The 12,788-nt window shown below is 45.3% G+C and overlaps 1 protein-coding gene across 8 annotated transcripts in view; it reads right to left on the reverse strand.

The window, feature by feature from the left end:
- The window catches only part of cspg5a (chondroitin sulfate proteoglycan 5a), a 30,380-nt gene extending 26,829 nt beyond the window's left edge, over window positions 1-3,551 (reverse strand). For all 8 annotated transcript variants that reach the window (XM_056444927.1, XM_056444925.1, XM_056444923.1 and 5 more), the window contains exon 1: window positions 3,196-3,551. In XM_056444927.1, the coding sequence (XP_056300902.1) occupies window positions 3,196-3,292 (97 nt within the window). In that variant the 5' untranslated portion in view covers window positions 3,293-3,551. The remainder of the gene's footprint in view (window positions 1-3,195) is intronic.
- Between the last annotated feature and the right edge of the window lie 9,237 nt (window positions 3,552-12,788).

Here is a 12,788-nt window from a genome sequence, read left to right on the forward strand (position 1 = left end):
ATCTTAAACAAATAATATAAAATAAAATAAAGTAAATAGGTTGCGTTGTATAGATCGAGGTCACGGTGCAGACAAATAAATAAATAACTTACAATAAACATCCTGCTGGAAAGACCTAAACCAAGATGTTCCCTCGTCTCCCTCTTGATTGACAGATGGTTCATCCAATCATACGCCACGTTTCTTTCCCCCCCCAACATGGCGGCGAGCGTCTTCTTAGAAGCTTCTGTGCGGTCGAACAGTAAAGCGAGTTCTTCTGCCGAAAAAAGCGAACCCGTTATGCAGAAATAATTATGCAAACAATGATATAATCTACTAATTAAAGCTGCTAATGATGGACCACCCCCATTGACAGTGGGTATGGACACACACACACACACAGATGCACACACACACACACACACACAGATGCACACACACACACACGCACGGTCAGTAGGCGTAGAGCCATCAGACTTTGACGAGACATTTTCAGCACTAATGAAACTCAAAAAGCGTGAACGCATCACGGCGGCGGCGACGTGAACACACTGTTCTGCCAGCGGGGGCCGGTGTCGGTGGATGGTGTGCGGTTACCACGGCGACGGAGAAGATGCAGAGAGTAGAGGAGAGACTGCAAAGCCATTGTTCACCAACAACCAGCTGGAGGGACGCCATTCATCCGCATCATGGGTCATCTGATTTATGCCTTCCTGCCTTTAAATATATATATATATATATATATATATATATATATATATATATGTAATGTGACAGCGAAGCAGATGTGTCAACAAGCCAGAGGAGGAGGAGGAGGAGGATGAAGATGAAGGGAGAGGAGAAGGGGATGAAAGAGCCATCAGTCCGTCAATCACCACCTATCTACCGGCTTAACCGTATGAGAGGGGGCGGGGAGAGAAGAGTGGGGGGGGGGGCATAATCATCTGTTTTAACCACACAGACCGAAGAGGATTGCAAATGGCTACCGGGAGGAAAAAGCCGGCAGGGGAAATGACTGACGGCATTCCGGTCGGCTGGGGGGCGCTTGGCCTTCGCTCGCAGATGTGAGGCAAGCTGCCGCCGCCAGTGTGTGTCCGTGTGTGTGTGTGTGTGTGAGTATGTGTATGTATATGTGTGTGTGTGTGTCCACACTTTGGTCCAGAATGAAATATCTGTTTGTAAACAGTTTGACAACCAGATTCCTCCGTCATCGACGAGCCGAGTCGATCCCACGGAGCGCATGGAGCTGAAGCAGAGACTTCTATACAACCGGAGGGGTCGCCCCCTGGTGGTCAGGAGAGAGAATGCAGCTTTTAAGACAGTACGCTTCGGACCAAGAGGTTGAGGCGACAGCGTTTAACGCTCCATGTGGTCGTGAATTAAATGTAAAGGTTGACAATCCCCCCTGCTACTTTATGCTATGCTAAGCTAACCGCCAACTTAATTCATGAAGTTGGGCTGAACGGATTGGAGACTTTATAACACTTTAATATTACGAGGCAGCGAAGACTATAGATCCACTACTTCAGGCCTTATACCTTTCACAATAAAAGCCCTTATAGTGGCCAATTAACACAGATGCGCATATCCTCATCGTGTGCATGACGCTGCCTGGACATCTTTTAAGAAAATGGGTTCGATGCTTTCCTAATTTATATTACACGACCTTATAACTGGAGAACAAATGCACTTGTCCCTAAAGAAAAGAAAGGAGAGAAATCCCTCATTTCCTTTTTTTAAATTTGAAAGGAAAACAGAAAAGGAAGGCTCGATGCCCGAAAGCACACAAATGGGTCAGTGTTCTAAATCATTACATATGTGGCTAATGTGCAGCAGACAGGGAACATTTATCCATCATGGATGTTTCCCCCTTTTTTAAGGCTTCCAGAGGGATGTCTGCACTCCAAATAAACACACACACACACACACACACTAAAGACATCATTTTTTCGAGGGGGTGGGGGCTTCACCTTGAAATCACACTGAATCGCAGCCAGTGCGATGAAAGGAATCTGACAGATTATATTGGATTATAACGCCAGACTGATTTCATCTCGCGCACGCTCCTGCATTATTAATCTGACAGTAATGTGGCCCGCCGTGCGCGATGAATCTTAGACAAAGAGATGGAGAGAGAGAGGAAGAGAGAGAGAGAGGAAGAGAGCCTATATGTGTCTATTTGTTCCTCTAATGTTGACTGTGGTGTCTCCTTCTTCTTCCTCTTCCTCTCTGTGTATCAGAATGTCCAGATCCCTTCATAAATTATTCATAAACTCCCCCTAATCCTCTCCTTTGTGTCGCCTCCAGGGATGCTGCTGCTTCCCCGCATCGGGCTGGACGCTGTCACTGTCACACACACACTCTCACACACACACACACACACACACACACACACACACACACACACACACACACACACACACACACACACATCTAATGACTCTCCTACACTGGCTTTAAATGTATTTAGTGATGTGATGTCTTCCCAGATGTCATCGTAATCTCTCCTTTTATAGTGTACATACACAATTACTTACAATGGCAGCAATGCATGAGTATTGAGTTTATTACTATGTTCATATTTTAAGATTTCTTCATAATATTAGTCCTCATTTCAATGTGTAATCTTATAATGTTTCAACTGATGTCCTGGTCTGCCTCATGGTGCCCAGTGGGTTTATATTGACCTCATTGTTACCTCTTCTCGTGGCTCTATCACATCCATAAGGGTTTTAGATTGTCTACTTTTGTCTTTATTGTGACCTAATTTCGTTGTTTTTTTCTTCCCCTGTGACATCTCTACAATATTCCTGCAGGGATAGCTCGTGTAATAACGGGTTGATGTGTGTCGGTATGCATTAGTATAAGATTCTTATACCATTTGAATAATCTTGATGTTGATATTTATCTTTACTCTCCATAAAAAACTATGTATTATTCAACATTTGTTTTAGGGCAGATTCTACAAAATATTTATTTAAAAAATGTAGTGTGCAGACAATGTCTCGATTAATATAATATATGGAATAATGTTATAAAATAACTAACCGACACTCGGTGCCTCCTAACCCACAATCCGAGCCTCACTGACCTCCTTTCTGCCCAGAGGGAGTGTGTGTCGGTACGCCGACGCGCTGCTGCTGCAGCAACAATACATTCATATATATATAATATATGCATGATTAAAGTGCACCGTTAAAGGGCTCGTGTTCTTACCGTGCACCGGCAGCGGGGTCCAGTGCAGAACCAGGACGCACGACAGCAGCGTTAGTCTCCAGCATCCCGTGCACGAGCTCGCCTCCTTCCCCTGCATCTTCGCCGCGCAACGGTAGAACGACGTGATGACCAGAGTTAAACCCAAATAAAAAATGGTGGCTAAAAAAAAGAAGAAAAAGTAATCCGTGTGTGTGTGTTAAATACGGTGTTGCGGTCTCGACTCCAGCCTCGCGCCGCCTGCTCGGGTCCGTTGCTCCTTCACGCGCTCGGCTCGGTTTAAGCACACAGAGGCTTTTGGGTAACTTACGGCTCCATTGCCACAGGACGGCGGTCAGAGGCGGCGAGGGAGGGGTGGAGGCGGGCGGGGGCGGGGGTGGGTGGGTGGGTGGGTGGGCGCAGACGCACGCCGTGGTCTCGGTTCGGTTCGGCTCGACTCGGCTCGGCCCTTTTTTGCTGTTGAGGGAAACGAAACGCACGGCGGAGTGCAAGCGCGCGCTGCAGCCTTCTCATCATCCGGGGAGGGGAACAGAGGGTTGGTGATGCACCCCTCCTCCCTCCCTCCACCCCCACCCTTCCACCACCACCTCCTCTTTATCCCTCCTCCCCCCTTTTCCTCAGACGCTTCCCTCCTCCTCCGTCTCCTCCTCCTTCTCCTCTCTCCATCCTTTCCTCTAAACTTCCCCCCTTCAAAGAGTCCACATCTTTCCTCTTCCTCAAACTTCTTCTCCTCCTCTCTCCCTTTTGCAGACATGTCTTCTCCTCTTCCTCCTCACTTTCTTCAACTTCCATGACTTCCTTGTGTTGTTCTCCTCTCAAAATCCCACATAAAACCCAAGAGACATGTATATCTCTTCTTCCTCTTAACTTCCTCTTTTCTCCTGCGACGAGGTTTTTCCTCCCAAATGTTCATATTTGTTTCGAGCTTCCTTCCCAAGACCCTTACCATCCTTCCTTTTCCTTAAAACTTTTGTTCTACTTTTCCACCTCCACCCTCTTTTCCAGAGATTTTTTCTTCTTCTCTTCTTCCTCATCATCCAAGACTTGTAAAGCCTTTCCTGCCATTTTGTCCTCCATGAAAATGTTTCTCCACCTCCTTCTCTATCCTACTTTCCTTTTGTTTTGTTCTCCTTCTTTGTTCCACAGACATTCATCTTCCTCTTTATTGCCTCCCTCTTGTTCCTTAATCTTACGCGACAGAAAAACGTCTCTTACACCTTTGCACATATGTTTTCCTTCCTTTTCCTCCTCCTAGTTTCGTCTCCTTTTCCACGAGCTCCTTTTCCCTAAACCTGTTCCTTACTCTTACTCACCGGGAACACATTACTCCTCCTCCCCCTCCTCTTCCTCCATCTTCTCAAAACTTTTCAGATATTTTCCTCATCTTTTCCACTTCCTCCTTTCCTCTCCCATAACGTGTCCTCCTCCTTCCTCTCTTCCTCCCACTCTTTCCTAAAGCCTTCAGTCATTTGCTATTCATCCGAGTGTTGGATCTCTTGGAACTTTTTTTCCCTCCACTATAAGAAATCCCTATATTTCAAAGGAGATTAACCTCCCGTCATCGTCCTGTGTGTGTGTGTGTGTGTGTGTGTGTGTGTGTAAAATAGGATGAAGCAGTTTTAGATTATGTAAAAAAGTCTTGTTGCCGTCAAAACAACCAGCTTTGTTTAATGGTGTGACACAGAGAAGCAAACAAATGGGGGGTCTGGCTGAAACGGGGTAAGGGGGTGGAGGGTTAAATGGGGGGATGCACACAGTGATGAATACCCGAGGGCCCCGAGGGCCCCGGGGGTAGTGGTGGTGGTGGGGGTCGTGGGCATTCTTCCACACACACACACACACACAAAAGCATAAAGAGAGAGGGGCTGGGCAACAGGAGATGTTTTGTGTGTGTGTGTGTGTGTGTGTGTGTGTGTGTGTGTAGTTGGTTGTTGATGTGTATGTGTGTGTGTGAAAAGGAATAGCAATGACAACAAAATGAAACTGTTTAGTGGAATAGAAAGAATGTGTTTGGTGAATTGTGAAAAGTAGGTCAAGTGGACATTTTGGTGGCTTCCGTTTGAAAATAAGCCTATAAAATGAAATAATGTTTCCAGAATATGAACGATGAGCGTCCTGCAAAAAACAAAAATAAATAAAAATCTTGAATGAGCTCAATTAAAACGTCTCTTTCCGCCTCCAATTAGATTACATTCCCGCTGCGGGCCTTCATTCCTGCTTTCATCTGGTTCCACAATAAGACTAAAGGCCTTTTACGCAAGAGGGGCGATTTATTTTGTGATTTATTCGTACGGCAATGTACATTTGTCAAACTGAAGTTTTGCAGGGAACAGACGTTTACAGAACATAAACTATAATGTACGTCGACAACACGGAGGCTTTATAGTCTGGAACAGGACGGCACACTTTATCCAAGGCAGCGCAGATCCATACGATCAGTTTGAGCCTTTCACAATAAGAGCCCTATATGTACACGATGACTTACTGTCAGGCGGCAACCGGGTCTGAAGAGTGCCTTTGACCCTGCAATATCTCTACTGTCCACCAGGGGGCGACTCCTCTGGTTGTATAGAAGTCTATGCTTCGTGTGTTAAAGCTGCGTTCTTTCTTCTGACCACCAGGGGGCGACTCCTCTGGTTGTATAGAAGTCTATGCTTCATGTGTTAAAGCTGCGTTCTTTCTTCTGTCCACCAGGAGGCGACTCCTCTGGTTGTATAGAAGTCTATGCTTCATGTGTTAAAGCTGCGTTCTTTCTTCTGTCCACCAGGGGGCGACTCCTCTGGTTGTATAGAAGTCTATGCTTCATGTGTTAAAGCATGACGACATTGCTCACAGTGACATTGCTAAGACGCTGAACTTTAGCAGATATAATCTCTTCCTCATTGGCTTCAACCGATGACGGCACTCGAGTTATTATGATTCCTCCTCCGGGGGGGAATGAAGATTGTTGTGGAAATGCAACGGCGTTGTTGGCGGTAGCCCGTATCGCTTAAATCCGAACACCGTGTGCACGCAGACGGCTCGTCCTGACCTCACAGACTGCGGCGCCGTCCGAACTCCCCAAAACCCAAATAACAAATGTGTCTTATCAAGACGTCTGAGTGCCGCCACTTGACCCACTTCCTTGGAGACTGCAGCAGATAACGGGACTGGGACCTTGGCCTCGTCGCCTCTGCAGACGGAGGAGGAGGACGTCTGCGTGGTGGTGGGGGGGTAATGTAATATCATGACAATCCATCCAGTGGTTGCTGAGATATAAAAGGGTGGACCAGGTTGACTGATGGTGTCAAATAGTGCAAAAAAATAAATATCGATCATACAAAAAGTGAAAATTCTGGTGTTCTATTGAGATAATCACAATTGTGTTTCATCAATAAATAATGTGGATGTGGACACGGTGATATGACGGGTATAGAGAAAAAGGAATAAACATTTTCCATTGACATTATTTTTCTAAACAAATAGATTACTCCCCGTGATCCTGGGCTGAACAGGATGTGTATTGGTCCTCTATTATTCTCCTTTACCTTTTATTCATTCTCTCATTCTCCTTCCCCCTCCCCTCTATTAATATCCTTTCACCTCTTCTCTCCTCTTTTTACTGTCTTTTCTTGAGCTCAGAGGTCGCCGCCCGCTGTGTTTACTAATCAGAGCAGAAATAAACGGTTCATAATCCCCTTATTTCTGTCTCCTCAAAATATTAAACCCCCCACTCCCTGAAAAAAAGCCTGCTAAACACACTGCTACACTTATTCATTGTTTTGCTAATTGCAATTATCTCTCTGTCTCTCTCTCTCTCTCTCTCTCTCTCTCTCTCTCTCTCTCTCTTTCTCTCTCTCCTCCAGACTTCTTCCGGATAGCGTTTCCTCAAATCCTGCAGCTCAAAATAAATCCAGACTGAGAGCACGTTCATATTTGTCGATATTGGACCCGTCAGTCAAACTTGGACTCTGAGCCCAAAATATATGCAAACTTTTGCATTTTTTTTTGTCCAAGTCTTCTATTAAAAAAAATCATATTTCTAAAAGCCAGACTCTTTCTGCGACCGTGACCCGACGATGTGCGTCTTCGGACGCCTTCTTAATCGGCGGTAATCATTGTTGTGGATATTCATCGCATTATTGTTTTTGTTTTAAAGCACATTTACCGAACCGGTTCAGTCTCAACACTCTTATCCGCCTCGGGGAGCGTCTCTTTCCCCCGTTTGAACCACAATCCATCGCTGAGCGTCTTTTCCACCAAGACGTGCACGAGCTGCAGAATCCTCTTTCCACAGTGTCTCCGCAAAACAGTCGTTATCTCATGCGTCCCACGGATAGAGTCATTAGTGTGTAATAAGTGACTGAGAATCACGGGAACCCGTCACAAGATCTGCTCTCGGGGTTTTTCCACGTCATCCCGGCTGTTTGGTTGACATGACGATGGCCGGCCAACGACGGCTTCTATTTGTAGATATTAAATGTATAAAAAGATAATGAATGTGCATTATAATACCAGGTATTTACGCTATTTTAAGCTACATTTAGCTGAGGTTAAAACAAGGTGGCTCAGGTCTTTATTGGGTTGGTAGCAGGAGCTGCTCCCTCCAATTAAAACTACAGCATTCATGTTGCTGGATGCCAGACGCACGCCTCCCAGAATGCAAAGCGATAGCGACCTCAATTAATGTCTTGAACACCTGAAGCGGGCTCATCTTCATCTTTAGAGTCATGAAGCGGGCTCATCTTCATCTTTAGAGTCACGAAGCGGGCTCATCTTCATCTTCAGAGTATTGAAGCGGGCTCATCTTCATCTTGAGAGGATTGAAGCAGGCTCATCTTCATCTTCAGAGTCATGAAGCAGACTCATCTTCATCTTTAGAGTATTGAAGTGGGCTAATCTTCATCTTTAGAGTCATGAAGCGGGCTCATCTTCATCTTTAGAGTATTGAAGTGGGCTAATCTTCATCTTCAGAGTCATGAAGCAGACTCATCTTCATCTTTAGAGTATTGAAGCAGGCTCATCTTCATCTTTAGAGTCATGAAGCGGGCTCATCTTCATCTTTAGAGTATTGAAGTGGGCTAATCTTCATCTTTAGAGTCATGAAGCGGGCTCATCTTCATCTTTAGAGTATTGAAGTGGGCTAATCTTCATCTTCAGAGTCATGAAGCAGACTCATCTTCATCTTTAGAGTATTGAAGCAGGCTCATCTTCATCTTTAGAGTCATGAAGCGGGCTCATCTTCATCTTTAGAGTATTGAAGTGGGCTAATCTTCATCTTCAGAGTCACGAAGCGGGCTCATCTTCATCTTCAGATTCATGAAGTGGGCTCATCTTCATCTTCAGAGTCATGAAGCGGGCTCATCTTCATCTTTAGAGTCATGAAGCGGGCTCATCTTCATCTTTAGAGTATTGAAGCGGGCTCATCTTCATCTTTAGAGTCATGAAGCGGGCTCATCTTCATCTTTAGAGGATTGAAGCGGGCTCATCTTCATCTTTAGAGTCATGAAGCGGGCTCATCTTCATCTTTAGAGTCATGAAGCGGGCTCATCTTCATCTTTAGAGTATTGAAGCGGGCTCATCTTCATCTTTAGAGTCATGAAGCGGGCTCATCTTCATCTTCAGAGTCATGAAGCGGGCTCATCTTCATCTTTAGAGTCATGAAGCGGGCTCATCTTCATCTTTAGAGTCATGAAGCGGGCTCATCTTCATCTTCAGAGTCATGAAGCAGACTCATCTTCATCTTTAGAGTATTGAAGCGGGCTCATCTTCATCTTTAGAGTCATGAAGCGGGCTCATCTTCATCTTTAGAGTCACGAAGCAGACTCATCTTCATCTTTAGAGTATTGAAGCGGGCTCATCTTCATCTTTAGAGTATTGAAGCGGGCTCATCTTCATCTTCAGAGTCATGAAGCAGGCTCATCTTCATCTTTAGAGTATTGAAGCGGGCTCATCTTCATCTTCAGAGTCATGAAGCGGGCTCATCTTCATCTTTAGAGTCATGAAGTGGGCTCATCTTCATCTTTAGAGTCATGAAGCAGGCTCATCTTCATCTTTAGAGTATTGAAGCAGGCTCATCTTCATCTTCAGTCATGAAGCGGGCTCATCTTCATCTTTAGAGTCATGAAGCGGGCTCATCTTCATCTTTAGAGTATTGAAGCAGGCTCATCTTCATCTTCAAAGTCATGAAGTGGGCTCATCTTCATCTTTAGAGTCATGAAGCGGCCTCATCTTCATCTTTAGAGTCATGAAGTGGGCTCATCTTCATCTTTAGAGTCACGGGCAGGCTCATCTTCATCTTCAGAGTCATGACGCTGGCTCATCTTCATCTTCAGAGTCATGAAGCGGGCTCATCTTCAGAGTCATGAAGCGGGCTCATCTTCATCTTCAGAGTCATGAAGCGGGCTCATCTTCATCTTTAGAGTCATGAAGCGGGCTCATCTTCATCTTCAGACTCATGAAGTCGGCTAATCTTCATCTTCACAGTCATGAAGCAGGCTCATCTTCATCTTCACAGTCATGAAGTCGGCTAATCTTCATCTTCACAGTCATGAAGCGGGCTCATCTTCATCTTCAGAGTCATGAAGCAGACTCATCTTCATCTTTAGAGTATTGAAGCAGGCTCATCTTCATCTTTAGAGTCATGAAGCGGGCTCATCTTCATCTTTAGAGTATTGAAGTGGGCTAATCTTCATCTTCAGAGTCACGAAGCGGGCTCATCTTCATCTTCAGATTCATGAAGTGGGCTCATCTTCATCTTCAGAGTCATGAAGCGGGCTCATCTTCATCTTTAGAGTCATGAAGCGGGCTCATCTTCATCTTTAGAGTATTGAAGCGGGCTCATCTTCATCTTTAGAGTCATGAAGCGGGCTCATCTTCATCTTTAGAGGATGAAGCGGGCTCATCTTCATCTTCAGTCATGAAGCGGGCTCATCTTCATCTTTAGAGTCATGAAGCAGACTCATCTTCATCTTTAGAGTATTGAAGCAGGCTCATCTTCATCTTTAGAGTATTGAAGTGGGCTCATCTTCATCTTTAGAGTCATGAAGCAGGCTCATCTTCATCTTTAGAGTCATGAAGCAGGCTCATCTTCATCTTCAGAGTCATGAAGCAGGCTCATCTTCATCTTCAGAGTCATGAAGCAGGCTCATCTTCATCTTTAGAGTATTGAAGCGGGCTCATCTTCATCTTCAGAGTCATGAAGCGGGCTCATCTTCATCTTTAGAGTCATGAAGTGGGCTCATCTTCATCTTTAGAGTCATGAAGCAGGCTCATCTTCATCTTTAGAGTATTGAAGCAGGCTCATCTTCATCTTCAGTCATGAAGCGGGCTCATCTTCATCTTTAGAGTCATGAAGCGGGCTCATCTTCATCTTTAGAGTATTGAAGCAGGCTCATCTTCATCTTCAAAGTCATGAAGTGGGCTCATCTTCATCTTTAGAGTCATGAAGCGGCCTCATCTTCATCTTTAGAGTCATGAAGTGGGCTCATCTTCATCTTTAGAGTCACGAAGCAGGCTCATCTTCATCTTCAGAGTCATGACGCGGGCTCATCTTCATCTTCAGAGTCATGAAGCGGGCTCATCTTCAGAGTCATGAAGCGGGCTCATCTTCATCTTCAGAGTCATGAAGCGGGCTCATCTTCATCTTTAGAGTCATGAAGCGGGCTCATCTTCATCTTCAGACTCATGAAGTCGGCTAATCTTCATCTTCACAGTCATGAAGCAGGCTCATCTTCATCTTCACAGTCATGAAGTCGGCTAATCTTCATCTTCACAGTCATGAAGCGGGCTCATCTTCATCTTCACAGTCATGAAGCGGGCTCATCTTCATCTTCAGAGTCATGAAGCAGGCTCATCTTCATCTTCAGAGTCATGAAGCAGGCTCATCTTCATCTTCAGACTCATGAAGTCGGCTCATCTTCATCTTCAGAGTCATGAAGCGGGCTCATCTTCATCTTTAGAGTCATGAAGCGGGCTCATCTTCATCTTTAGAGTCATGAAGCGGGCTCATCTTCATCTTCACAGTCATGAAGCGGGCTCATCTTCTTCTTCTCTGCTGTGAGTTCTACGTGGGTGAAATGGGCTTTTGGTTATCAGTCGTTATTGAGCATTAATCCAGCGTTCAATCTGTAGATATTCATCTTCGTTGCTCACGGAAACGCGTCGTGAAATCGCCACAGTCGCCTCCGAACGTCGCCTTTGTCGTGATTATCGTGACGACCATCGTCGCTCGGATGTTTAATTTTGTCTCGGAGAGAATAACTGACCCCAGATCAGCCCGACGGTCGTGACTGTATTGATGGTCATGAGTAATATGATAATTATTGAGCTGCAGAACGTCACCGGACCTCCGGAGGAGTCGGACAAAGGACAGTGAGGAAACAATGGCTCTCGAGGAGGTGAGGGGGGATGGGAGGGGACGAGGTTACAGGAGAGGAGGAGGAGGAGGAGGAGGAGGAGGGAAGTGAGATGTCGTTCCACTGCTCCTTCAAGCTCATGCAGGGATGTGAACCGCTGGCCTACTTTAGCCTGCTCCATTTTTTATGATGCACACACACTTACTGTTCATAAGCACACACACACACACACACACACACACACACACACACACACACTTACTGTTCATAAGCACACACACACACACTTACTGTTCATAAGCACACACACACACACACTTACTGTTCATAAGCACACACACACACACACACACACACAAATACTGTTCATAAGCACACACACACACACACACACTTACTGTTCATAAGCACACACACACACACACACACACACACTTACTGTTCATAAGCACACACACACACACACACACACGTACTGTTCATAAGCACACACACACACACACACGTACTGTTCATAAGCACACACACACACACACACTTACTGTTCATAAGCACACACACACACACGTACTGTTCATAAGCACACACACACACACACGTACTGTTCATAAGCACACACACACACTGTTCATAAGCACACACACACACACACGTACTGTTCATAAGCACACACACACACACTTACTGTTCATAAGCACACACACACACACACTGTTCATAAGCACACACACACACACACACACTGTTCATAAGCACACACACACACACACACTTACTGTTCATAAGCACACACACACACACACACACTTACTGTTCATAAGCACACACACACACACACACACACACTTACTGTTCATAAGCACACACACACACACACACTTACTGTTCATAAGCACACACACACACACGTACTGTTCATAAGCACACACACACACACTTACTGTTCATAAGCACACACACACACACACTTACTGTTCATAAGCACACACACACGTACTGTTCATAAGCACACACACACACACACTTACTGTTCATAAGCACACACACACACGTACTGTTCATAAGCACATTGAGATACACACACACACACACTGTTCATAAGCACATTGACATTGACACACACACACACACACACACTTACTTTTCATAAGCACATTGACACACACACACACACACACACACAGCAGTGAAATGTCAACCATGAACAGTCCACACCTGGCTGGACACACAACTTGAACTCAAACGGTTTCCTAGCAACAC

Source organism: Pseudoliparis swirei, chromosome 22 (genome assembly GCF_029220125.1).
Source record: "Pseudoliparis swirei isolate HS2019 ecotype Mariana Trench chromosome 22, NWPU_hadal_v1, whole genome shotgun sequence".
Taxonomy (NCBI): domain Eukaryota; kingdom Metazoa; phylum Chordata; class Actinopteri; order Perciformes; family Liparidae; genus Pseudoliparis; species Pseudoliparis swirei.